The sequence below is a fragment of the Phaethon aethereus genome (assembly GCF_964289735.1).
Source record: "Phaethon aethereus genome assembly, chromosome: 2".
NCBI lineage: Eukaryota > Metazoa > Chordata > Aves > Phaethontiformes > Phaethontidae > Phaethon > Phaethon aethereus.
Window position 1 is genome coordinate 80,852,116 of NC_138582.1, and position 24,622 is coordinate 80,876,737.

Consider the following 24,622-nt stretch of genomic DNA (forward strand, 5'->3'; position numbering starts at 1 on the left):
GGCTGTCATCTTTGTATGTACCGTTCTGTAGGGGGTGTTCTCACAATAATTATCACTACATTAACACAAGGTTTGTAGGGAGAGCTTAATAACTCTTACTGGTCTTCCTCACCTAGTCAGAAGGAACATTTTTACATAAAAGCCTTTCTTCAGGCTTTCTCCTTCAAAAATTTAGCCTCACTTAGACCCTCTTACTATCACTATTTTGACAATACAAGTATTTCTACAATGTGTAAAAAACTATATACAAATATAGCCCACTTCTGCAATATGATTTACTTAAATGGTGTCTTGTCACTTGGGGCTAATGCCAAACATATTATTTAGGAAAGGTAATTGTGGCTCTGGCCTGTAATTCAGAGAAAATTCCGTGCCTTATTTTCCTTTGTTTGCACAGATCAGGAAGTAATTAAAACTACCTACAATCCTCAATGGGTGATTCTGTTTCATGCTTGCAAAGATGTCATGATCCTTACAAGAAGACAGGGAAGGCTGTTAAGAGCAGCAGCACTGAACTCGTGAAATTGCATTGAGATTAAGGGAGGCTGAAAGGTGGATAAAGGTGAATACAATTAAGTATCTTGGTGAAAAGCTATTGTTAATCACTAAATTAATGCTGTTTTCCCTTGCTAGAATCACACTCACTAAAATTGTCCTAGTAGGAGTGGTGACTATGCCAAAGAAGAAAACAATACGTATGTGCTTACCTGAAATACCCTTTTCTTTTTGCAGAAAGTTTCACTGAGTGACCCACTTTGGACTAATTAGCTTTATGCTGTCAGCCAACTGCAGATTATTACACCCTCTGAGGCTGACAAGTTCAAACGAGGGGCACACCACATCACAGAATCTTTTAATCGGACTCTTCAGGGAGTGTGGACCACCTTGCACAGGAAAACGTACAAACCCCTGACCACTCCTTCTTTTCATTTTCTGTCAAACTATGTTCATTTTTCAGGTTCTAATAGTACAAATACGATGTAAAAGAGAATAGCGGTTTGATCATACTTCAGCCAGGAATTAATGTCACCTTGACAGGAAACTATAACGTTTCATTTTGACAGAAGATTGAAGTTAAAGATTTGTTCTCCTACCCTTCAAAGCACATCTGCTTTTCAACTCAAATTATTTTGTGGAAGGATAAAATTAAGTATGCTGAAAAAAGGGGATATCTTAAGTTGTTGGGGGTTTTTTGTTATAATTTTTTTAAGGTCTTAGGCTACAACATACTGCAAAACTGGACTTATTAACTGTGAACCATACAGCACTTTGAAAAAAAGGTCATGTGAACTATTGTCCTTCTCCCACATATCTGTACCTGAAAATTAGGGTTAGGATTGGGATATGGAAGCCAAGCAGAGCGAGAATTTTCCTGGTATTTGAATGGTCCATTAAAGGCCTGAGTTATGGCACTCAAGTTGAAAACACAAACTGCTGAGGCTGCTATGCTGTTCCTGCAAAAGAAATATAAATATTAACCTAAGTAACAACATTAAGAAGTCCATTTGATGAAAAATACATTAAAAAAATAATTATCCAATACTTCAAGTAATTAACAAAGCAGATATGATCAGCCAGGAGATGATACCTCAAGATAATGATATATAATGTGCTGATTGAGGCATGGACATTGGATTTAAAATTTTTGTCAGACTTGCCAAGTAGCTGGTGTGGGAGAAACTCAGAACTTCCTACCTTCTACTGCTCTAATACCACATGGCCATACTTCCACAACAGAATCACATGCATCAGGGACACCCTTCTTCTTGTTACAAAGTTCAGGATGAGATTATTCTCAGGGGTCATTAATGTTTTTTCTATACAACCAATGGCAGCATAACAGAAGTAAGGATTTTCAACATACGATATGTCTCTGGACCCCATGAAATCCCTCGGTAAGATACCTCCACAAAAATCCCATCTAACAAGAGATGTTGTAAAGCAATAAGAATGCAAGTTCCAGAAACCCATCAACAGAAAACAACTTGGACGGCTTTACAAGATATCCATTGGAAGAATAAACAGCAGCCAGGCAATACATACAATTTCCTGTTCTTGTGTTAAAAATGTGATATACATGACAATAAAGTAATTCTGAAGAGTATAAACAATATAATCCAGTGACTATGAGAGCTCATAATATGGAAAACCGCATTTTTCTTTTCCACAATTTGAGATAAAAGGGATAGGTAATGAAGGTGGCAGTTGCACAAATTTCCACTGCAGGTAAAACTGCTGACAATTGATCCTCATAGAATTTTTTTTTCTGTTTTTTTTTTTCTTTTTTCTTTTTTTAAACTTAGCCTGTAATTTACATAAGGCTTAAGAAAGCCTACTATAGAAACTCCAAAATGATGGCAAGAAAAAATAACCCCAGTGGACCAAATGTACCAACAATTGAAAAAAAAGAGTTAGGATATATGGATTTAATAGCAGGACAAAAGAGCAATTTGCTGTCTTATCCTTGTCACTCTTATTTCAAAGAAATCCCAGATCTTGAAGTTTCATGCTAACAATTTCTGCATAATCAGTTATCATTGGATTTGATAATTCCTCACCTATATAATCTATCACTAAATGCATCCCACTAATATTATTAACCACACCAATGTCTTCTTGAATTTCCTGAAGTCCTTAAAGGACATCAGACTCATGCTTAGAGATTTTTGGATGGTCTGAAGGAAACAAAATCAACTTCATTATGAAGCAGTGCCTATAGTGGACTTAACAGTCAACCATACATAAAGGGTGCAGGTTTTGCTATTACTCAGTCTTTATTAACAGAAATGCTTCATTTTTTTCCCCACAAAATGATTCACAGTATATTAAAAGAAGCAGTAGGGTACAATAAAAACATTGCAGTTCTGAAGATATTGAGATTGAAAAATACTGAATGTGGTTCAGTGATATCTGATGCTCTTGGAATATGTTGTTCCCCATCATGGGAAACCCTAGTGCTTCTCCACTGTGTGGTTGCAGGGCTGAAAGGTGGATCATACGGGTTTTGCAGGTAGTTGTGAACAGGCATTCAACATGGGGAAGTAATCCTGACTCTACAATATTTCAACAATGTCCAAAAATTTAGTTACAATTTCTGATGGCATGAACAAATATAATTTAAATGGAGCTATCAAAAAATCCCACTTGTAATTGCTCTTTGAATAGTCCATCTCTGTTGGACAAGGCAGAATGCTGAGATACTGGGGAAGAGGGAAGTAGCAGCAAGGTTTCAAATATTGCCTACTTTCATGTGTCATTTTCAGAACAGCCAAGGTGTGCTGATGGCAGCCCTGATACCCTTATGTAACCTCAGAAACTGAGGAATTTGTAGCACAGGAAACTCCACCATTCCCCAAATTCTCAGGACAGCCCTTCTGAGAGAACAGCATTGTTCCCCTTCCATGGCCAAAGACCTGTGGATTTTCTGCAGCATAATTCCTCCGGTTGGTCCTTCTGTGGCAGGAGCGTGCCAAGGCTATTTTGACTTCTCACAAAAGATCAGTGTATGAACATACCACTTGAGAAATACCTGTCTTCTAAGATTCAAACGAGCTAGTCAAACAGACCAATGAAATTAAAATTACTGTTGAAAACAACATCAAATTTTCGTATCCCCATCAGTCCCAAAGTTTCTACTGTTCTCTTTTAAAAAAGCAGCATTTAGATTCACTACATTACTCCATTGCAGGACCAGGGTTAAGCTCATCATCCGATGTCACAAGTCAGGAATTGTCACAGCCTGGTGCAAGCAGCCTCTCACTAGTCATGCTCACAGCCTGAGATGCTGGCCCAGGAGCTAGTCTGAGTCTGGAAGATGCCTAGATGCGTTAATAAAGGACTGTACCAAAAGCGTAAGAAACTAGCTTAAGCTCAAATTTGTGCTCACTGTCTAAAACACTTCAGGATCATAATTTGTTGGCATTCATTTCTGACTGTTTCTACCTGGTTAATGGATATTTACAGAAGGTAGGTATCCAAGTGTTTACAGCAGTAGTAAGGGGCACTGATCTACGGTTTAGGTGCCCAAATACCTTTTCAAATTCTAGGCAAAACTGACTTACAGAGCAAGAAACTGCAAGCAGGTAAGAGAATTAGAAATGAAAACCTGAAGCTCTGTTCCAGCGGTCCGAACACTGGGCTGCACAGCCATAATGCATGGGCTGCCGAGCAATGTATGAACTTCAATTACCATGTTTAAAGTAACAAAGGATATTTCTGAGATGAATGTCTCTTTTTTCCCTAAGAGTAAGCAACCCTTGATATCAAACTCAGAGTCTAGGGAGCTTTTATGTCCAGCCAGTGTTTTAATATTTAACAAATGCTAATTTTTAAGACCAAACTGCACATTTTTTAATTTTACCTAGTTGATATCACAGGGTCAGTTAAAATTAGATTACATTCTTGGTTTGACCATCAAACTCACATGAGTATATGTTTGAACTAATTTAAAATACATAAGAGCACCTCTTGTGCTCTTTTGGGTAAGGTGAGCTCTTCCTGACACAGCCAAATTACATGATGTCAGATTCATGATCATGTCACATTACAACTATAAAATACTTATTTCATAAATACATAATTTATTTATGAATTACAACAGTGTGCAAAATAAAAAATGTCTTTATAAGAATGTATGAAAAAGATGACTGAATAGTTTTAAACACAACTGTCTCCCCACCATAAGGAAATATTAATAATTCTTCCTTCCTTCATATGCCCTCAACAATTCATGTGGAAAGCATTTGGAACTGACACTTCTTCACAAGAGAAAAGTGGATTGGGCAAAACAGTAGTTTGAATTTATGATGTTTACTTGGCGTATGCAGAAGACAGTAGCTTAGAAGCTTTAGTTTTTACTGTCACAAATAGCAAGAAAGTAAAATACATCATGGAATTTACTTACACATTAGTGGTAAAAATCCCATAGATCAAGTCCAATTCTGGCAGGAAGAAAGTGCTCTGTAGTTCATTATAGTAAAATGGAATTTCTCCAGGGCGAGAGCAGTTCAGCCGAGCTTTCATGAAGGTAGTCCAGGTATCCTCCAGCACAAACTTGCCACCGATATCGTTTTTGCACACCCGAGCAGCACGAGAGAAGACTGTTTTTCCACAGTCATGTTCCACCGCATTCTCCCGGAAGAAGAAGTAGGTAAAGTTCCCAATGTCATAAGATGACACAAAATTTGGCTCTGAAAATAATAGAAGAAAAGATTATTCATCACCTTCTTGTGGTATATCCACTCATATTAACATGGTAGTTCGATATATCTTCAAGCATTAGATTTAGACAAACACACCTTTTATTATCCTTGCAGGGAATTAGCCCCATGGCATCTGAGAAGGCCGGCTCATGTCCATCCAGGATTATGAGCTACATGAACAGGGCCTGACAGACTCTGTGCTCTGGGTGTCTATTGCACATGACTGTGCTGGGCAGCCCTGGTCCAGCTCACTGCATTCTACCATCAAAAGCATCACTGAGTTTTTCTTCTCCACACACAGACATAGTGTATTTTTACAATGTAATTGCTTTATCTGTTGTGTTAACTCTGCTTCTGCTTTGCCACCATGCCATTATTACAGATTAGCAGAATAACGGATGGTAGCCGAGCATGACTAAGAATGTGCTCAGAGGCTGTAATGAAAAGAAAGAGAACTCTACATAAGAACATTTGATGGTAATATAACTGCATTTCAGCTCTCTCTTGCTTAAAGCGTTTGATAGTATTACAATGTTTTTTTCCTTTTTTTTTTTAAAAAAACTGATCAAAGAAACTGACAGTGACGCAGGAGAAATTAGAGAATATATTAAAAAATAATCTAGAAAACAACAGATGGCAATATTTCTCACAAGGAATCAGTGGATGCCAAAGACAATAAACATGTGGCCCATTTCCCATAAGGATTACTAGAACTGAGGAGAGTCCATGACCTTAAGAGAGATTGACAACATGATTATTTCTGAAAGGAAAGACAAATTTGATACACAGATTTCATTGTGTAAGGAACCATTATAGAACACTGGTACCCCTGAGAAGCAAGCAAAATTTTTGTTTTCATTCCCAAATTTTATTCTAAAGTGGGAAAACAAAGAAACAAACAAAACTGTTTTAAAAACATCGACTGTAAGGAAACACTCCAAAGAAATTTAACAGGTGAACATTTCTTGACAGTACTACTGTATTGAAAAAAGCTGCTGTAATTGAATCTAAGCATTTTGCAGGAACATCTGAAACCTGACAAAACTTTTGAGGGGAACTAGAAAGGCAAGCAAGCTGGCATTTCCATGCAGCAGTCCAAACTCTGTCAGACAACTCTTCTCCAAAGACTCCAGCTCCCAGCTTACTTGTGCTGCTTCCCTCCCTATCTGCTGTGCAAAGAGTCTCTAGGGAAGGTTTTTTTGGCAGCAATGGTCATCAGCTGCCTGGGATATTTGAAGCTGAGCAGATACAACAGCTCTCTCGCTTCTCCCTGTAACTTTCACTAATTATTGTATTAAGCACTTCCTTGAGATTAGTCTGGAACACACCACATTTTTCCCACACTCATATCTGCACAGGTGTTTTGCTGGAAGATAGCAACCACACATTTTTGAGGAAAACTTGGTATCCTGAGCTCTCATAAACGACATAGTACAAGTGCATTTGTGTCTTAAAAAAAAAAAGACAAAACAAAGTAGTTTGACAGGACTTGTGATAGTAATAAAGGTACAGCTGGATTGACAATATACATTAGTAATGTTTTCCCTGTTAGAACCTCGTATCTTCATTCCACATGATTTCATTTTTTATGAAAAAAACTTCCAAGTTTTTTCTTATCATAAAGTCCAATCTTGTTTCATTCATTCTCAACACATATCAGTGTTTTCAGCTCTATAGAAAAAAAACTTGTATTTATTTACCTAAAGCATACTAGAAATAAAGTTGTCTTCGGAATACCAGGCTAACTAAAAAAAAAACCCAAACCATACGCTGTACCTCATTCAAGTTCAATTTATATCCATACCACACCTAGCTATTATTTCTCTTAATCTGTAATGTACTTTCTTTCCTCACTCTACGCAATATACTTTAAAATTGTTTTTATGCTCATGGAAGGAACTACTGTCTGTGGGGGAAAGAAAAATCATTCACTAGTCTGAGTGGAACTTGGGCTACTTGTCCACTTTATTAAGGTCAGGTCTCACTTAAAGAAATATCCACTAAAGGTAGACATTAAGAAAAACAATCCACCTGAAACAGCATGAAAAAGTAAAGTTTTCCAGCCAGGCATTTGATTTTTTGTAGCCTAGAACCCTGCTTACTCATTGAAGTTATCTCAAAAATACCTCGACTGATGTAAAAAGACTCTACTTACTGTGCAAATACTCAACATCAATTTGATCCACCCATAAAAACATCCTGTACAACCATTAAACACAGAGGCCCTGCCTTGCAATGAGGCCTGATGATGCTGCTTCTTGCAGGAGGTCCACCGATGTAAAAGGGTCTTTACATTGGCACAATAGGATCTCACTGCAGAGCCAAAAACACTACTGAAAGCACTCAAAGTGTGGAGAATAATGAACTACAAATAAAATCTTCATGAATTCTAAGAATAAAAATCATATGAAATGCATTCAGAATATTGTTAGGGTTCTTGAAAAATCCATGTCAGTGTTTCAAGACACAATATTTTAAAGTTGCACTGATAATCATATGTGTAAATCATAATGTGTAAACAAACACTAGTACTCATTTTCATGGATTGAAACCTGAGAAACAATATATATATCTGCAAACACTTGTGCATCGACTTTACTGATTATGAACTGATGAAAATGTGACCTGCTGTTGAAACTTGTGAAAACTGTTTTCACTTTCATGAAATGTAATAATCTCAGAGCTACCTTGGGGAATTCTGTGGATATGGAGGGATTATCATGTCAGACTTTATTTATTTCATTTTCTCTTTGGGAAAAGTGAACTGAATCAATTAAAAGCTTCAAAGGAAAAAGGAGATTCCTGTCTAGGAAAAATTAGTTCATACGTTTCCAAACAATGTGCTGCGAACTGCTATTTGTTGACACAGAGGCCTTCCCATAAAAGTTTCTAGTTCAGCAAATGAAGTGACTCTCTTGTTTCCTGCTGAATTTGCAAATAGTTCTGGAAGGGTAAACGCATCTCATTTGTGAATTATTAGATCACCACCACAAGTGCAAGGATTCTGGTATGTGACAGGATACAGCTAGTATGGATTTACATGACAATGTCAACCTGTAATAAGTCACGAGTATTGTATATGACCTTTATAGGTTTTTATATATTCAATTTATGGATGCGTCAGGCTGACTAGACTTTCCCAAATTAAATAGAACCAATGGAATCAGGAAAGCAAGAAAATGAGTTTGTCAATGTGACACGACAAAGATCTCCAGCGTACAACATGGAGCAGTGCTACAAGCTCAAGCACTGAAAGCACTAGATGGCTAGTTACACACACACACACACAGAATCACTAAGTTTGGAAAGGACCTTCAAGATCATCAAGTCCAACCATTAATCCAGCGCCACCATGTTCCCTAAACCATGTCTTGAAGCGCCACATCCACACGTTTTTTGAACGCTTCCAGAGATGGCGACTCCATCACCTCCCTGGGCAGCCTGTTCCAATGCCTGACCACTCTCTCAGTGAAGAAATTTTTCCTAATATCCAATCTAAAGTGCTGCCTCTGGGCAAACACACTGTAGTGTGCTATTTCTGAAGCTTGCTTACTCAGCACAAAGCCTGGGAATCTCTACGGCTTCCTTCATAAAGCAGCACAACTGTACTGCAAGGACATTTCCCTACAGATTCTTCTAAATTATTGCAAAAAAGATGATGGAACCATACAAAGTCAAGACAGGGCTTCAATGTGAAATAATCTAATTGTTTTTCTAAAGGTTGGAGATGATCCTACATTTTCCCAGGAGCACGGTCTCTGTTCTTAATGAGAAGGCACTTACTAGGAAGAGACAATGCCTCCCTTTAGATTATTCTCCCTTTCCACCTGCCCAGGGAACTCAGAGACCCAAGAGACCAAGCCCATACTCACTGCCAGTCCGGCTACACCTTGATGCTGACAGCACTGACTGCTCCCGTAGGGACTGGCTGCAGCTCTGCCACGCAGCACATGCGGATGCTGCACCCCAGAGAACAGCATTCTCCTAGTGTGAAAGCAAGGGCGTGCTGCACGCCCTGGGACGCGGCATACGGATAGACCGGGGGATTCAGGAGTGCAAAGCTGGAGTGGTCCAAAACAAGGCTGGGAAGTGAGCCAACAATTAAGCAATATGATGACCAAGGATGTTGTGCGTAAGCTTATTCCCTGGACCTTTTTTATTTAGTGGTGTAGATGTAGTCTAAGTGTATAAAAGGCTAAGAGGAACTGTACAGAAACTTTCTCTGGGAAGAGCACAGGAGCCTGGGAGAAGTCCATGAGAACACCTAAGGTAGTCCTGGCCTTGCTTCCTGACCTTTGGAACACGGAAGTTGGCTTGTGCTCTTTACTCTTTAAAACTCCACACCCTCTGAAGTAGACTAATATGACTTAATTTACCTAGTTAGAAGATGCTACTGTTTACAGAGTGAACCAGATGACAGGGAATGATCTGTCTGTCTTTCTAACAGCCATTAACCTTAAGGTTTATAAGGTCCAAAGCCAACTCTGAGCAAGAGCGAGCTGTAATTTCCACTGACTGTCCCCGTGAGAAGTGACCATTCACATCTCAAGTGTGGTGCATCCAGAGACCCACTCAAAAGTGAAATTAGCTCCAGAAAGGTGAAAAGAAAGCTAAAATTAGAAGTCTGTCAGATCTAGATACAGATCAGATTATATATACACACAAAATAAGACACACACATAGATATATGCATGTAGAATATATTCAAAATCTTAGAAGTCCAGAAACTGGTCTAATACTGAACAACATCCGTCTGGAGCTTGTTCATTGACTCACTAGATCAATGAATCACATCCTCATACTGTTGGCCTCTAAAGACCTATTTCTTCCAAGTATTTGTATTCAGCCAAATACTTAATGGCATTAAATTCTAGGAAGATGCCTTTGAGTTTCTTTTTAATAAGGTTCACCCTCTGGTGAGAAATGGTCTCCAGAAGGGAAGCTTAAAATAACAGAAAGAATTTAAGCTCCAAATGTGCCAGTCTATTCTATTTTCTTTCACTGTACTGACATAATTAATGAAGTCCATTTCCTATTTGCCTTTTGCCATCCCTGTGTAATTCTTAAGTGTATTCATTTAGTGTAGCCCTCTGCAACTGTCGGAAAACAGTATAGATCTTGTATTAGGCTGACCAAAGCATCACTGCTGATGAAGGTTTAAGGACAAATCTTAATCCTAGAGTAACACTTTCCAACACCGTTAAACATCTTAAAAGTAATACATAACTCCTAGTCCTCACAGTTATATCCACGCTCAGCATTTAACTTTAAAACGTTAAGACCTGGTATAAAACTGGCAGAAATTATTGTTTAGTAAGAGCTATTTTTCCTCTGTGTTTCATAATTATCTAGGACACATGCTTAAAATGCTAATTTGTCATAGCATAGCTGGCTACCAGTGTATTTTGACCACTATTTCTTCTGCAAGGCCTCAGCTCTTCATGATTCCTTTTATATACTTTTCCTTTTGCTAAATTGAAGACTTTATGGGTATGGAAGAGAAAGGACTACAAAATACACTAAAATTTTGTATGCCAGACATTTTTTCCAATCTTCTCTCATATTGCTGATAGATTTTATAATATAATTCCATATAAACATAAAAGTGGATGCACTCATTAGACATTACATTTTACTGATGTACTCTAATAAATCCTGAAATGCAATTATTTCTTTTTTGAAAACTAGTTTTCAAATATGGTATTACAAAAACCCTTGGTTTATTGCCTATTCTTTATTTCAAATAAATCTCCTTTACTTTCAAGGTAAAGTGTTCTTACATGGAATAATATTTTGCAATTTATTACATCATTTTGCTGATGCAAATTTGCCGGTGACAAACTTAGTGACAGAAACCATTCTCTACTCTGATCTAATATCTACTCAAGTCCTTGAGAGTCCCATCTGGAGTTTGCATCACCTATATTCACTGGATAGACACCTTGCATAGCAGTATATTGCAGAGGGAGCAGGCAGGAGGGTGAGGTCTATATCAAAAATATAGAAGACTACCATAATTCACTCAGAACCTCTAGAGGTTTGGGCTATAGGGATCTATCAAAAGATGCAGAAGTTTGGATGGTTACTGTCGTGGTTTAGCCCCAGCCAGCAGCTAAGCACCATGCAGGTACTCTCTTGCCTCCCCTCCCAGGTGGAATGGAGGAGAGAATCAGAAAAAAACCTTGTGGCTTGAGATAGTAACAGTTTAATAGGACAGCAAAGGAAGAGGAAATAATAATCATCATCATAATGGAATATACAAAACCAAGTGATGCCCAGTGCAGCAATGGCTCACCACCCGGTGATTGATAGCCTGTCCCCGAGCAGCTATTCCTGCCCTTCGGCCAACTCCATTTTATGTACTGGGCATGACATTACATGGTAGGGAATATCTCTTTGGCCAGTTCTGATCAGCTGTCCTGGCCGTGCCCCCTCCCAGCTTCTTGTGCACCTCCCCACTGGCAGAGCATGGGAAGCTGAAAAGTCCTTGACTGAGTATAAGCACTGTAATTACTTAGCAACAACCAAAAACATCAGTGTGTTATCAACATTATTCTCATACCAAATCCAAAACACAGCACTGTACCAGCTATTAGGGAGAAAATAGACTCTATCCCAGTCGAAACTAGGACAGTTACTTAAAACTCTGAACCCAGAATTCCACATACCCAAGAACAAAAAAAACCCCTAGCTTGCTTTCAGCAGATTGTGCCCACCACCAGGTATGAAAAGAAAACACAATTATGATGGCTTACCCATTTATCTCCAAACATCTGGATTGCCATTTATTTTTTTTTCTCTGATCTAGTTTTGCAGGGAGGGAGACAATCAAAGGGTCTGAAGCTCCTCTTCCCCCCCGCCCCCCATAACAGAAAGGAAAACAGAGTTCACTTTCATAATCACCCCCTTTCTCTTTCACCTTAAGGCTTGGTATGTCTGCTACCGGAATTCCATCTCTGCCTCCAATATTTCTGTTCTCCTTTCTTTGGTGAATGCTGCTTTTCGTGTATTCATATTCCCTGAAATTCATCCATTTTTCCACCTTCCCCTGTTTGAGATGTATTTCACTTTTAAGCTCTTTCATTCTCTCAGGCTCACTGTGTATTATAGTTTTCTGCAGCATTAATGAGGCTGATGCTCCTCTCACACCTCTCCGCAGCTGGACACAGATGATCTGCTTGCAGGGGTGCCTTTCTTCCTTCCTTGTTCAGCCTCTACGATTGGCACCTGACATGAGCAGGCTAGATGAGATATAAAAGAACAGGCTCTGTCCTCAGTAGCCTCATAGTCTTTCTCATAGTCTTTTCATAAATGGAACGTGGACCTTGCTGTTTTACCTAGGGAAGATTCTTTTTTTCTTCTTCTGAAAAAACATCCCATCTTCATGGGAAGTGCTGCCTGTCTCTACTGTTTTAGACGGGTGAGGAAATGCTATGAAGGTGTTTTGTGAAAACTTAATCTGGCACTGGAGAAAGGAGGTCAGGGAACGCACCTCCATCTCGCATCAACTTACTGCTCTCCTACTCTGTCATTGCCACCTGGGAGAGGATGTACAGCTTTGAAAGGAAAAACACAGCAGAACTGCTCAAATTTTTCCTCTAGTAGCAGCTCCAGTGAAGAAGCCTAAGGATGGGTTTCAAAACCAGCAGGCACTTCCCTCCCATTTTAGGATACTGGAAAAAAAGGATAACACCACACGAACAGAATCAACCTTATGGGTAGCACAAGCAGAGGAAAGTAATTATTTATCTTCTTGCAAAATAAGCAACAACTAGTAGCATGTGCTTTGCATATTTTCAGTCAGGTGTCTTATCTGAAGCTAAAGACCAATTGCACATCTCATTTTATGTTTTGTGTTACATAAAATATTATGTAATTAAAAAAGCTTGCACTACGTAATTACAAGGCTTTTTATTAAAAAACAGAAATACAAAAGGATAACCCTGAATTATTATAGCCACTTCCATTAATCCTTAAAAGCAAAAATGAAAGGATTAATTTTTGTTCTTAGGTCATAATTTCTCTCCATATATGCTACAGCAGCAAGAGTTATAATAGAAGTCCACTAACAACAATAGGAATGGATTCAGAACTGTATTAAACCCCACTAACCAAAACACCTTTGTAAGAATTTTACTTTTACTGCTACTTGTGAAGACTAAAAGTACCTGAATAATAAGCTTTTAAGTCAAACATTTTTAAGAAAGTGATCATAGAAGAACTACTTTAAGAGTAGCTAATAAGCAAATGCTTAAGGCAGCAAGAGGAAAAGTGGTAATATTATGTCTACCAGCAGAGCAGAACAATCTAAACATTCCTATACTCTTCTCAGCTGGAAAGGTTTCTAATCCGTAGGAGATTTTATTTTGTTTAGTTTTTTTCTGTTTTGGGGCTACATTTGATGTAACATTACATTTTAATCATCTATGGTCTGCCCACTGATGAAGTGGCTTGACATTTAGAACAAAGTTTTTATTTATTTAACATGTTCCGGTAGCATCTATCGTTGTATGTCTTGGGATAAAGAAAACAACCACAACGTATTTCAAGATAATTGGAGTCCCATGCAGTTGTAAGCAAAGGCATCCGGACATAGGATGAAACCAAATGTCCCAGTGTTTCTCCATGTGACGAAACAGAAAGGGATTGATTGGGATTTCAGTTTTTTCTTTAATCTGTTTTGCCCTTTTATTGGCTAAGTGAAGCAAATAGACATTAAGGTAAACTTTCACACTGAGGCATCAGATCAAACATTGACTGATCTGAGCAGGTGAATTGAAAGGAGAAATACCTTTACTAACTATAATGTTGGACTACAGAAAAAGTTTCTACGCCTAAGCAGTGGGGGCTTTTCCTCACCAATCTGGACCCACTGCAGCTTGTGAACTGCAAATATAACTATTCCATTTAATTCTTTCCTTTAGAGCAAATGATGATGAATTCTGCTCCTGCCGCACTTTGCAGATCAACTCTAAAGCAAAGTCTAATTAGAAGCACACTGTAACAGTCAACTCTGGATATGATTTACACTTTACGTTACCCTGAGAGCTTAAAGAGACTCAAACAAACTTCATTCCAGCTGTAGATCAAAGTGTACTTTTTTTCTTAATGAAAGATTTTATTTATTTCCTATCATTTAATAATGTCCAAAGCAGACTGCTAAGGCAGACTATTCTTTTTATGAAATACCACAAAGGTAATTTTAAAACATTCTAGCAACATTCTGCCCTTTACTGACCTAAGCAGTTGGCTGAAGCTCAAGGTCTTGCTGATTGCTTTGGTCAGGAGAAGAAATCAATGGAAGAGCTGTCTGCTTTAGACATAATCCTCAGTGCGTGCTGTATTACTTCAAATCGTTTCTCTCAAACATAGAAGTGCTTGAGCACAGACTGAGAGAGAAAGAGAAAGGAGAGTAGGTGCAGAACAACACACCTTAAAGAGTAAGTTACTGGTAAGGAGCCTTTCTACCTTCTTCATTTGTTTGTGCATATATATATTTTCATGAATAACCCCAAGCATTACTTTTTTCCCTACATGGGCAAGAGAAGGCCAAAACAGGACATCATGAGAGGGAGAGGTAGGTTCTCTGTTTCACAGTTTCAGGTCTACTATCCTGCAGCCAGCTGGGCTGCTGGATGGGGAGAGTGCTGGTTTGCAGCAGTAGTTAACTTGTCTGGGTGATCATGTTCCTCTTGTCTGAGAATAGAGACAGAGTTACAGAGTACTGACAGGGTTGGCAAGAAAGGTAAGGATAACACGGGGTCTGTCTCTTCACTGTCAGATGATACATTTTTTGTGAGTGACCCAATCTGTAGAATTGGGTAGTGTAGTAGCACTAAGGTAGTCTGGTCCTTCAACAGCATCCCCTCATGGAGACAAGCAGAATCTCTACATGGTGATGACTGTAGTCAAAAACGTACTCGTTGCATTTAGGCCAGCTGCATTTAATGTTGCCTATAGGAGCACACAGAAGACAGAAATAGGCTCCATAAGCAAAGCATTAATTTCTTTTTATAAAAGAGGAGCAAAGTTCTGAGGTAAAAAAATGGTAACTGGTGATTGTATTCAGAGATGATCAAGAGCTGAAGACATTACTCCTCTTAATGTTAAAAGAAAGTACGTTCAGTAACTGCCTCCAGATGCTTCCTTCCTCCACCACCGAAGAAGCATTTGGCCAACTGTTCTTTCTGCCATTAAAAATTGTCCAAACAGACAAATTCAAGGGAGTCAAATCTCAAATATTGTCAGCATGTTGTCTAGTGGGTGAACAAACAGCATATTCACAGAGACCCTCTAAGACGGCTCCACAATAACTAGCTCCAGTCAACAATAGGATTTCTGTGTTGGCAGTGTTGCTGTGTTGTCCATCTACCTTTCTGGATCAGTGCTTGCTCAAGATCTTTGTGCTTCACATACCATGCGGTCATTGAACTTTCCTTTTCCGTTCAGTTATACTCTCACAGTATATTCTTGTAGGTTACTTTTACACATATCCTGAATAATTTGTATTTTTAACCAAGCTATCCAAACTCTTCATCACCCAGATAACTGAGTCTTGAGTACATCAAGAAAATTATAATACAGAAATGCAAGTTCACTGACTTCTCCATACTCTACTAAGGTTAAGCACCTGATCAGAATGATGCTCAGTTACATATGCTGAAAATAACTGCTAACTTACCTATTCAACTGATGTGGATTGCTTCCAGACCTGTCAAGCCTATAAGGCAGGACCTGGTAATAAATACATGACTCCCTCTGAACTAGAGTGAATGGGGAAGCTCAGATAGGCCATCAACTTAAATTTGTCATATCTGTGATGCCAGAAGCTGAAATCACAGCATGGTATATGGGATGTCGCCCCATCCATGTGACACATAAGCTCTGTTTTCCCCTCCCACACTATGTCACAGCTTCTGTGATTACTGACCTGCCAACAATTAAGATTAGGAGCAAGGTTTCTTCTCTGATGAAGATTCAGAGTTTCCCATGTCAAGATCCTTCACCGCAAGTTACAGTGAACACTGACAGCAGACTTAAGCATCCCTAAGCATATGGGCATGTCCCTTTGGCCTGACTGATGGCACTGAAAACCCCTGAAGGCACCGAGAAGAGTGCTAGCCATTAAAATCAACAATGTCTTTGCTGCGTAGCAGTAACAGACAGACCAAGATAATCAGTTGTGTTTTAGAGTACCACCATCGTCCCCAGAGATGGTTTGAATTGGTCCAATGTGATTTGCACAGTAGAAAACCTAAGTGAGAAAAAACATTGCACCCCTAAGGGAAACATGTATGTAAAAGAAAAACTTACTTTAAATTGGGAACATTCACAGACACATGTGCACGCACATACACACCTACAACAAGGCTGAATTACAGTAACTGCCAGCTACTGTTGCTGAACAGGTATTGACTAGAAGTTTCCATTACAGCTGATGCTTTACTTTTAGGATTATCTGTGTTACTTTCTCACTGAAAGCAGCAAAATCTTCACTTCCATCCAAGCACTGAAAAACTAATGCAGTTTCTTGGCACTGAGTAACATATGAGCAGGCAAATTGACATAAAAGCAGATGAATCCCCAACTCAAGCAGATGAATCCCCAATTCTTAGCTACCCCAGAAGACATTCCCCCTCCCTTTCACATAGGTAACTGGGCTGCTTCCAGCCTTTTATTGGATTTGCTTGAACTGGCTCCAATTAGAAAACTCATCTTGTTCCTCCTCCCCAAAGATAAAAGCCGCACTTTCCTGGCAACTTAGCTGTGAACAGTTCTGACGCAGAAGAATGAACTCGAACAGAGAATGTAGAGGTGCAGCTGAAGCTTTAAACAGACAAAATGTAAATACGGTGAATCTGATTAAGAGGAGTCTGGGGGGAACTTTAGTGTCTCCTTTGGCATAAAACATATCCAGTTAAACTGAAAATTCGGTGTGAAGATTCTTCTCCCTCTGACAGAAGTGCCCGTGTACAGCACAGACAGCAATTAGTTCCAATACAATGGCTGTGTGGACAAAAGGTGCCTGAACAGGGATATCTATACAATGAGTTAATTTTTCCTCTCACATTTCTTGTGCACTGCTATAATTCTGTTACATTCCATGCAGTTTGTTTTTTTTTTGTTAATTAATATTCTAAAATCAGATGACCTTCAGAGAAGGTCACAAGTTTCTCCAAGCTACCTCTGATGGCTTCTTTGTACAAGAAAAATACAGCAAGCAAATGCACACAGTTCAGCATTCAGATTATATGAGAACTGAAATATTCAAAATAAAGTCTGTTACTTGCAGGTGACCTAATGTTCTGAAGCTAGAAGGATTTATATTTGTACTTAATTTCAAACATGAGAATAATCCCATCATAATATGAAAGTACTGTGGGAATACGGATTGACGGTTACTGTTGTGTCACGTAGCATGCATTATGAAAATATGTTTTTTTTTTACTGGGACAAGCATGGGTACATTATAATATACATAATTTCACATTTTATGTTGAACAATAATTTTCATTTTAGAAGAATCTGCTGGGTTTTTGTAACACATAAAATGGCAAGTGTCCCTGTTACAGCTCAGGAATACCTATCTGTTAACAGCTTCTCCCAGCTGGAAATCCTCATGAGGCAATTAACATCCATGACACAGAAGTCATTGCTGCAGCACGATTTTATGATATGTTTTGCAGACTAGTCCATATCCTTTGGCTACAATAAGCATCAAAAAAGTCAGTCTGCCACCTAAGCAGCTTGAAAGCACAACTTTTTCTGTTTGTCCTGGAGGCACCTGCAAGGAAAGCCAGGAGAATGCAGCCCATTCTAAACTGTTTATTTTCTACATCAGGTTTTTGAGCAACTCAATAAAAGAACACTCAAGGCAAGCTACTGCTCTTGGCTGATTCAGCTTTACCATGTAAGCGCACCTGAGAGATACAGTACAGCTCATCTCTATGCCTGCAAACGTAACTTAAAATATATACGTGCACATCTACAAACTGCAACTATACTAATTAAATGCCATAATACTTATAATAGTAAAATAAAAACATGTATTATGCAAAATGGTTTTAAAATGAGATAAACAATACTCCAAGAACATTCAAATTCTCATAATGGAATTTCAAGACTGTGAATACAGAGAACATGGGTTAAAAAAAGATGAGTCTCATGGTCCATCAGCACTCACCATTCAGCCACTTGGAGTTGTACTGGGCAGTGCGGAGAGGAGGAAGGGCCCCCAGACTGCGATAAATGGCAGGATCCCTTCCTGGAAAATCCATGGCTGTAGCAGCATATAATTCCCCACTGGAAGTGAGAAGAGCAGTGGAGTTGTGCTGAGGACTGTAAGGACAACGAGCCATGCCACTGATTTGATCGTGTATCTCTGTCAAGTTACTTAACTGTAAAAGAGTAAGAAAAGGGGATTAAAATGACCTGAAAATTATCATTTCAGCCAAGCTGCATCACTCTGAGGAAAATCCTATCACAAATACCAGTTACCTGCTTTGGTATTGTACAACAGTACATGTAAGTACATGTAACTACATGAACTGACCTTTACATGAATCTGAAACTGTCTCATAGAGAAAGTTTTACTGCAATGTTGTCTGATCTCACTTTTGCCACTTTGGTATGTAAAACATGCAAGTTAATCATTAGCGCCATGCTTAAAATGTTTTCTATTAGAAGGGGCTCAAAAATTAATTATGTCTAGATCTGATCACCAGAAGCAACCAAGGTATTCACTGTAGCAATTCGTCAGACAATGAAAAAAAAAATCTATTATTTGATTTGCTGGTGTGTTCTTGGAAAGAATCTCACATGAAAAATGAGATTTATAAAATGGAGCTTTCCAGTTCAGCAGAACTATCCGTCTGATTTAGTAGCCCTAACACTTTCAGCCATAAACCACAGTATGATGTTAATATATTATTTCAAAATAAAGGTACAATATGTTTAAATACAACAAATGTGCCAAGGAGTTTTTTGGTGATACAGCTATTCTTTCTATTTAAACACCTCTCCCCTCCTGAAATACATAGCCAGCTTAGTCCAAACAGTGACATTTTTATTTTTATTATGACTATTATTGATCCCTAATGGACTTTCTTTCTCTGATACACATAAATTACTACTAGGGTTTTTTTTCAGAAACAGAATGACAGACTTTCTCAACTCAGATTTCTCATTCTCGCCAGTCAGAAATCACTAACACAGGTACTCTCATCTTCTCCGGAACTACACATACACAGTATGCAGCTACCCAACTACATATTATAACTAAACGAGTTGATGCCAACCAAACTTGACAGAGTGGCAGAAGTCTTAGAAATACCTAAGGTTCATGAAAATTGCCATGTGGGAGGAACCGAACTGCTCATAGCTGTGCTCTCTCCCATAGCTGAGGAAAAGACTGCAAAAAGAGATCATCAATTAACTCTCCTCCTTGGCCTGCCACTAGCCAAATAGCCTTCTACACATCAGTTCACCCATCAATACGCAAATAGTCTGGACCCAACCACAGCACGCTCTGCTTTTTAAGCTGCTGGCTCGGAACAGGGACTTGAGCTTGTGGGACGAAACATTTAACTCATACCGTCCGATTGGTGCAGATAGGAGTGAACGCGTTGGTTCCGCAGGTAAAGAGATGGTTGCCTCCAACAAGAAGCACTCGAATGTAGTTCTGGCATTCTTCCTGCCATGCAGAAAAGAAAGATTACATTCAGTGATACTTCACAGGACAGGGAAGACTAATTATGATTTGCTTTCCATGGTTATGTGTCCACACATAAAAATTTGAGGGAACAAGGCTTAAGCATACCTGATGTGTTAGCAATCATGATATACACAGATCTCCTAACTACAATACATGCATTCATCAGTCTTTGTGAGAAGTTAATAGGGTAACAATAAAACCCCGCAGTACTGAAGATTTCTTCTAAGTGTATATTTCAAAAGTTTAGCTAAAATCTGAAGTGATAGATGCTGCCTTAAATAATACACTGCTGTCCCAAGAGGTCAGATTCTGCTTTTAAAGACAGATGAGGCCAAGGGAGGAAGTTTGGAAGAAAACAGGAGAAAGAACAGGTTGTTAATAATATGAGTATGTTGCAACCACTACAAACAAAATTCTTGAGATGTTCAGATGCAGATTTGTCACTACTAGTTTCAACATTTTTACATTTTTTTTTATTAGGAGCATCTATATTTCTGTTAATTTAAAGTTTCTCAAGAAATTTCTTTATCTCAATACATAGATGCTCACACCTGAGGAATAATTATACATGTTTTTTACCCCATTAGGATGTATGAAGGCTTTATGATGTTCACTTCTCTCATTTCAGAAGCTAGAAACCAACAGCAATTTTGTTTGTTTATTTGTTTGTTTATTCAGACAGAAAGCCTTGTTCTGCAATACTAAAAATCGCCCAGAACTGTATGTAGGAAATATTTGAACCCTCCTCCTGCAAAAATCAATGTCCCTATCCAATAAAATGAACAAACTCAACAACATGCTTAGAGAAAATAAAGTTTCCTGGAACCTTCCATTTGAATGCTCTCCAGCATTCATTCACAAGATAGTGTCATGCAAAGCACTAAGAAAACATTGCAAAAATACAGCTACCCAATTTGACCACCTGAGGAATGTGAACATACACAAGTCTATGGGACCTGATGAGATGCATCCCAGAGTCCAAAGGGAACTGGCTGATGCAGTTGCCAAGCCACTCTCTATGGTATCTGAAAAGTCCTGGTAGTTAGGTGAAGCGCCTGGAGACTGGAAAAAGGGAAACATTGAACCCATTTTTAAAAAGGATAGCAAGGAGGACCCTGAGAATGATCGACATGTCAGCCTCACCTCTGTGCCTGGGAAGATCATGGAACAGATCCTCCTAGAAGCTACGCTAAGGCACACAGAGGGCAGGGAAGTGATTTGAGACAGCCAGCATGCCTTCAGCAAGGGCAAGTCCTGCCTGACCAACCTAGTGGCCTTCTATGATGGAGTGACCACATCAGTAGACAAGGGAAGAGCTATGGCTGTCGTCTATCTGGACTTCTGTAAGGCCTTTGACATGGTCACCCACAACCTCCTTCTCTCTACATTGGAGAGATTTGGATTTGATGGGTGGACTGTTGGGTGCATGAAGAATTGGTTGGATGGTCACACCCAGAGGGTAGTGGTTGATGGCTCAACATCCAGATGGAGCTCGGTGATGAGTAGTGTCTCTTAGGCATGAGTACTCTTCTAATATCTTAATCAATGATACAGACAGTCGTATTGAGTGCACCCTCAGCAAGTCTGCAGATGACACCAAGCTGAGTGGTGCGGATGACGCCTGGATGTGATGCCATCCAGAGGGATCTGGACTAGCTCAAGGCATGAGCCCATGTGGACCTCATGAGTTTCAACAAGGCAAAGTGCAGAGTCCTGCACCTGGGTCGGGAAAACCCCTGGTATCACTACAGGCTGGGGGATGAAGGGGTTGAAAGTAGCCCTGCTAAGAAGGACTTGGGGGCACTGGTAGATGAAAAGCTGAACATGAGCCGGCAATGTGCGCTTGTAGCCCAGGGGGCCAACTGTATCCTGGGCTGCATCCAAAGCAGCGTGGCCAGTAGGTCGAGGGAGGGGATTCTGCCCCTCTACTCCGCTCTGGGGAGACCTCACCTGGAGTCCTGCATCCAGCTCTGGAGCCCTCAGCACAGGAAAGACATGGACCTGTTGGAGAGGGTCCAGAGGAGGGCCACAGCTTTTCAGTACCTAAAGGGGGCTTATAAGAAAAGTGGGGACAAGCGTTTTAGCAGGGCTTGTAGCAATAGGAGAGGGGTAGTGGTCTTAAACCAAAAGGGTATAGATTTTGACCAGATATAAGGAAGAAATTTTTCACACTGAGGGTGGTGAAACACTGGACCAGGTTGCCCAGAGAGGTGGTGGATGCCCCATCCCTGGAAACATTCAAGGCCAGGTGGGACGGGGCTCTGAGCAACCTGATCTAGTTGAAGATGTCCCTGCTCATTGCAGGGGGGTTGGACTAGATGAGCTTTAAAGGTCCCTTCCAACCCAAACTACTCTAGGATTCTATGAATTCTAACAGATATGCACTGGAATCACATAAGTAAATCCATGTAATAGTAATGGTGCAGAAGTCCCACTACCTCGCCTACAGGCCTATCCCTATTTTTACCCATTGGGTAAAAATACAAGGTCTTTATCCTGAACTTACCAAAACTGTCATCTTAATATTCTTTCAACCAAACAGAAGTTAATATGCAGCCATCTAACAGAATTGGGCAGTGCAACAAGCCTTTTAAAAAGTAATTATTTCACTTCTGGGCTATTTCTCTTTGGCAGGTTGTTTTCACTACATCAGAAAAAAACCAAAGCAATTCTTCCTTTTTTTTGGTGGAAGGGTACTCAGGGAGATTCATGGACTATAACACAGTAATTTATTCTGCAGGCTGTTCCCATCCTGCCCTTTGCAGCGAGCTATGGAATGTAAGTGTAGGAAAAATAAGTGGGTACTGACATTACAACCCATCCAACCTCTCCTCTTCATATTCCAGAGCTCCCTGAAATAGTGCCATTGCCAAATTACTTGCACGCTGATCACCCACTCTTTCTGTTCAAAAATAATGTTAATTTTTTAAACTCTGACATTCCTGGGATTCACAAGATTCTTCTCTTTGATTTTCCTCAGTCCTGTGCCAACTTCCCAACAATCCATACTGTAACAAAGGCAAATAAGATAACTCACATCAAAGTTTTGTTGGGTATATAGTACAACAAAATCAAAACTGAAAGAATAGCTACCACATTCAGCTATTTTTTTCATATGACATGTCCACAAGAATACAAAACAAATTAAAAAAAAAATAGTCATGAATAAAACAATCACCACCCAAAAACATATTGAAAAAGGACTCTGTTATTTAGTCATTTGAATTGTTCAGAGTCACTCTTCTAGCTCTGGAATCAAGCTCAGATGGCTCACTTTTTAGATGTGCAAAAAAGAAATGTGTGTTGTAGAAGTGGCATTGGTGAATACAAAGGACTTCAAAACCAAAGTTTTTTTCGGTTTTGGGGGTGATGGAAGGTTTGGTGGCCATCTCTTTATGTAGTCTTATTTTTCATTTCATCTTGACCTCTATGCTATATACTTTCCTATTCTCCTGTAAAAACATTGCTGAAAGAAAGAAATTCATTTAGCAAGTACTTTCTACTTTTATAGCAGCATACCTGAAACAGAATACAGCTATTGGAAACAATCCAGCAGCCAAGCAGGCTAGGTTGCTACTTAAGTTTAAGACCACCTTGTCAGTTCAAGGACAATCTGGCTGCATATGGTTATCCGTTTGCAGTAATGATTCTTGTATAGGCTAACATTTTAAACACACCTGTGTTTAATTTTTTAATACTTTTATTGAAAGTTCAGATGTTAACACACACAGTCGTTAGAATCTTAAGTAAGCAAGGGATAAGAGATTTTACTCCAGCGATATTTTTTTTTTATCTCTCTTAGGTTTATTTTATTTTTACCATGTGTATTTGTATTTTTCCTTTATAACAGTCCCTACCATAAGTGCCAGTCTGAATGGTCAAATTTATTCTCTTAACCACGTGTGGTGTTTTAGACTTCTAAATACCAACGCATTCTGGCCACAAGGACATCATTTTGTTTGGCTCGTTCCTGAAGCCACTAGTTATTTTAAGCAACAGCTTAAATTGGTGGATAAACGTCTGAAGTCTCAGTAACAAACATCAGCCTTCAAAGTCAAGTGTGCATTACACTGTCAAATGTGACAAATGTCCCTATATATTTTCCCCTTCAGCTCTTTTCCCTCGTTGGCGCCTAAAGCGTAAACCTCAGAACAACAACTACTGCTAACAGCTAGAGGCAAAAATTCTGTGCAGCTTCTTTCTCAAGAACAATAACAACATTAAAAAAAAAAAAAAAAGAGTTGTGTTTAACTGACCATTATCTCAAAAGTACTAGAGTTGCTTTAGGGTTCAAAGCTAGCTTCTGGTTTCAGGGCACTCCACCCACAAACTGACTTTTAGTTTTGCTGGCTGAACTCATTGACCTCATGCTGCTCTGTGGGCAGCAGAGCTTCAAGAGAAACCAGGATTTGAATGAATAACTTACGGACAGCCATCCTTGTAATCCTCATCCCGCCCTCACCACAGCCTGGGTCGGCCTTGTATACTTTGTCTCCAATCTTTCCTCTCCCTTCCTTGCAGTCACACATGTGTCTGCCCTGAAATCTGAAGTCACTCTGAGAAATGCTACAGAAATGCAACACCCAGCAACTCCCCAATTTGGGCTGGATCTATTTATACAACAACAAGCAAACAAGCAGTTTTTTTGATAACAGTAACTGTAATTGTGTCTCCCCCAGGGTATTTCCTCTGAAGAGGGACAATTCAC

At 39.3% G+C, this 24,622-nt stretch overlaps 1 protein-coding gene across 1 annotated transcript in view; it reads right to left on the minus strand.

Moving 5' to 3' along the window:
• SEMA5A (semaphorin 5A) overlaps window positions 1-24,622 on the minus strand; it is a gene marked incomplete at both ends in the record, with an annotated part of 362,797 nt that overhangs the window by 134,218 nt on the left and 203,957 nt on the right. The window contains 4 exon segments of the mRNA XM_082015378.1: window positions 1,319-1,454; window positions 4,904-5,189; window positions 18,385-18,598; window positions 19,795-19,893. Coding sequence (XP_081871504.1) covers window positions 1,319-1,454; window positions 4,904-5,189; window positions 18,385-18,598; window positions 19,795-19,893 — 735 coding nt within the window.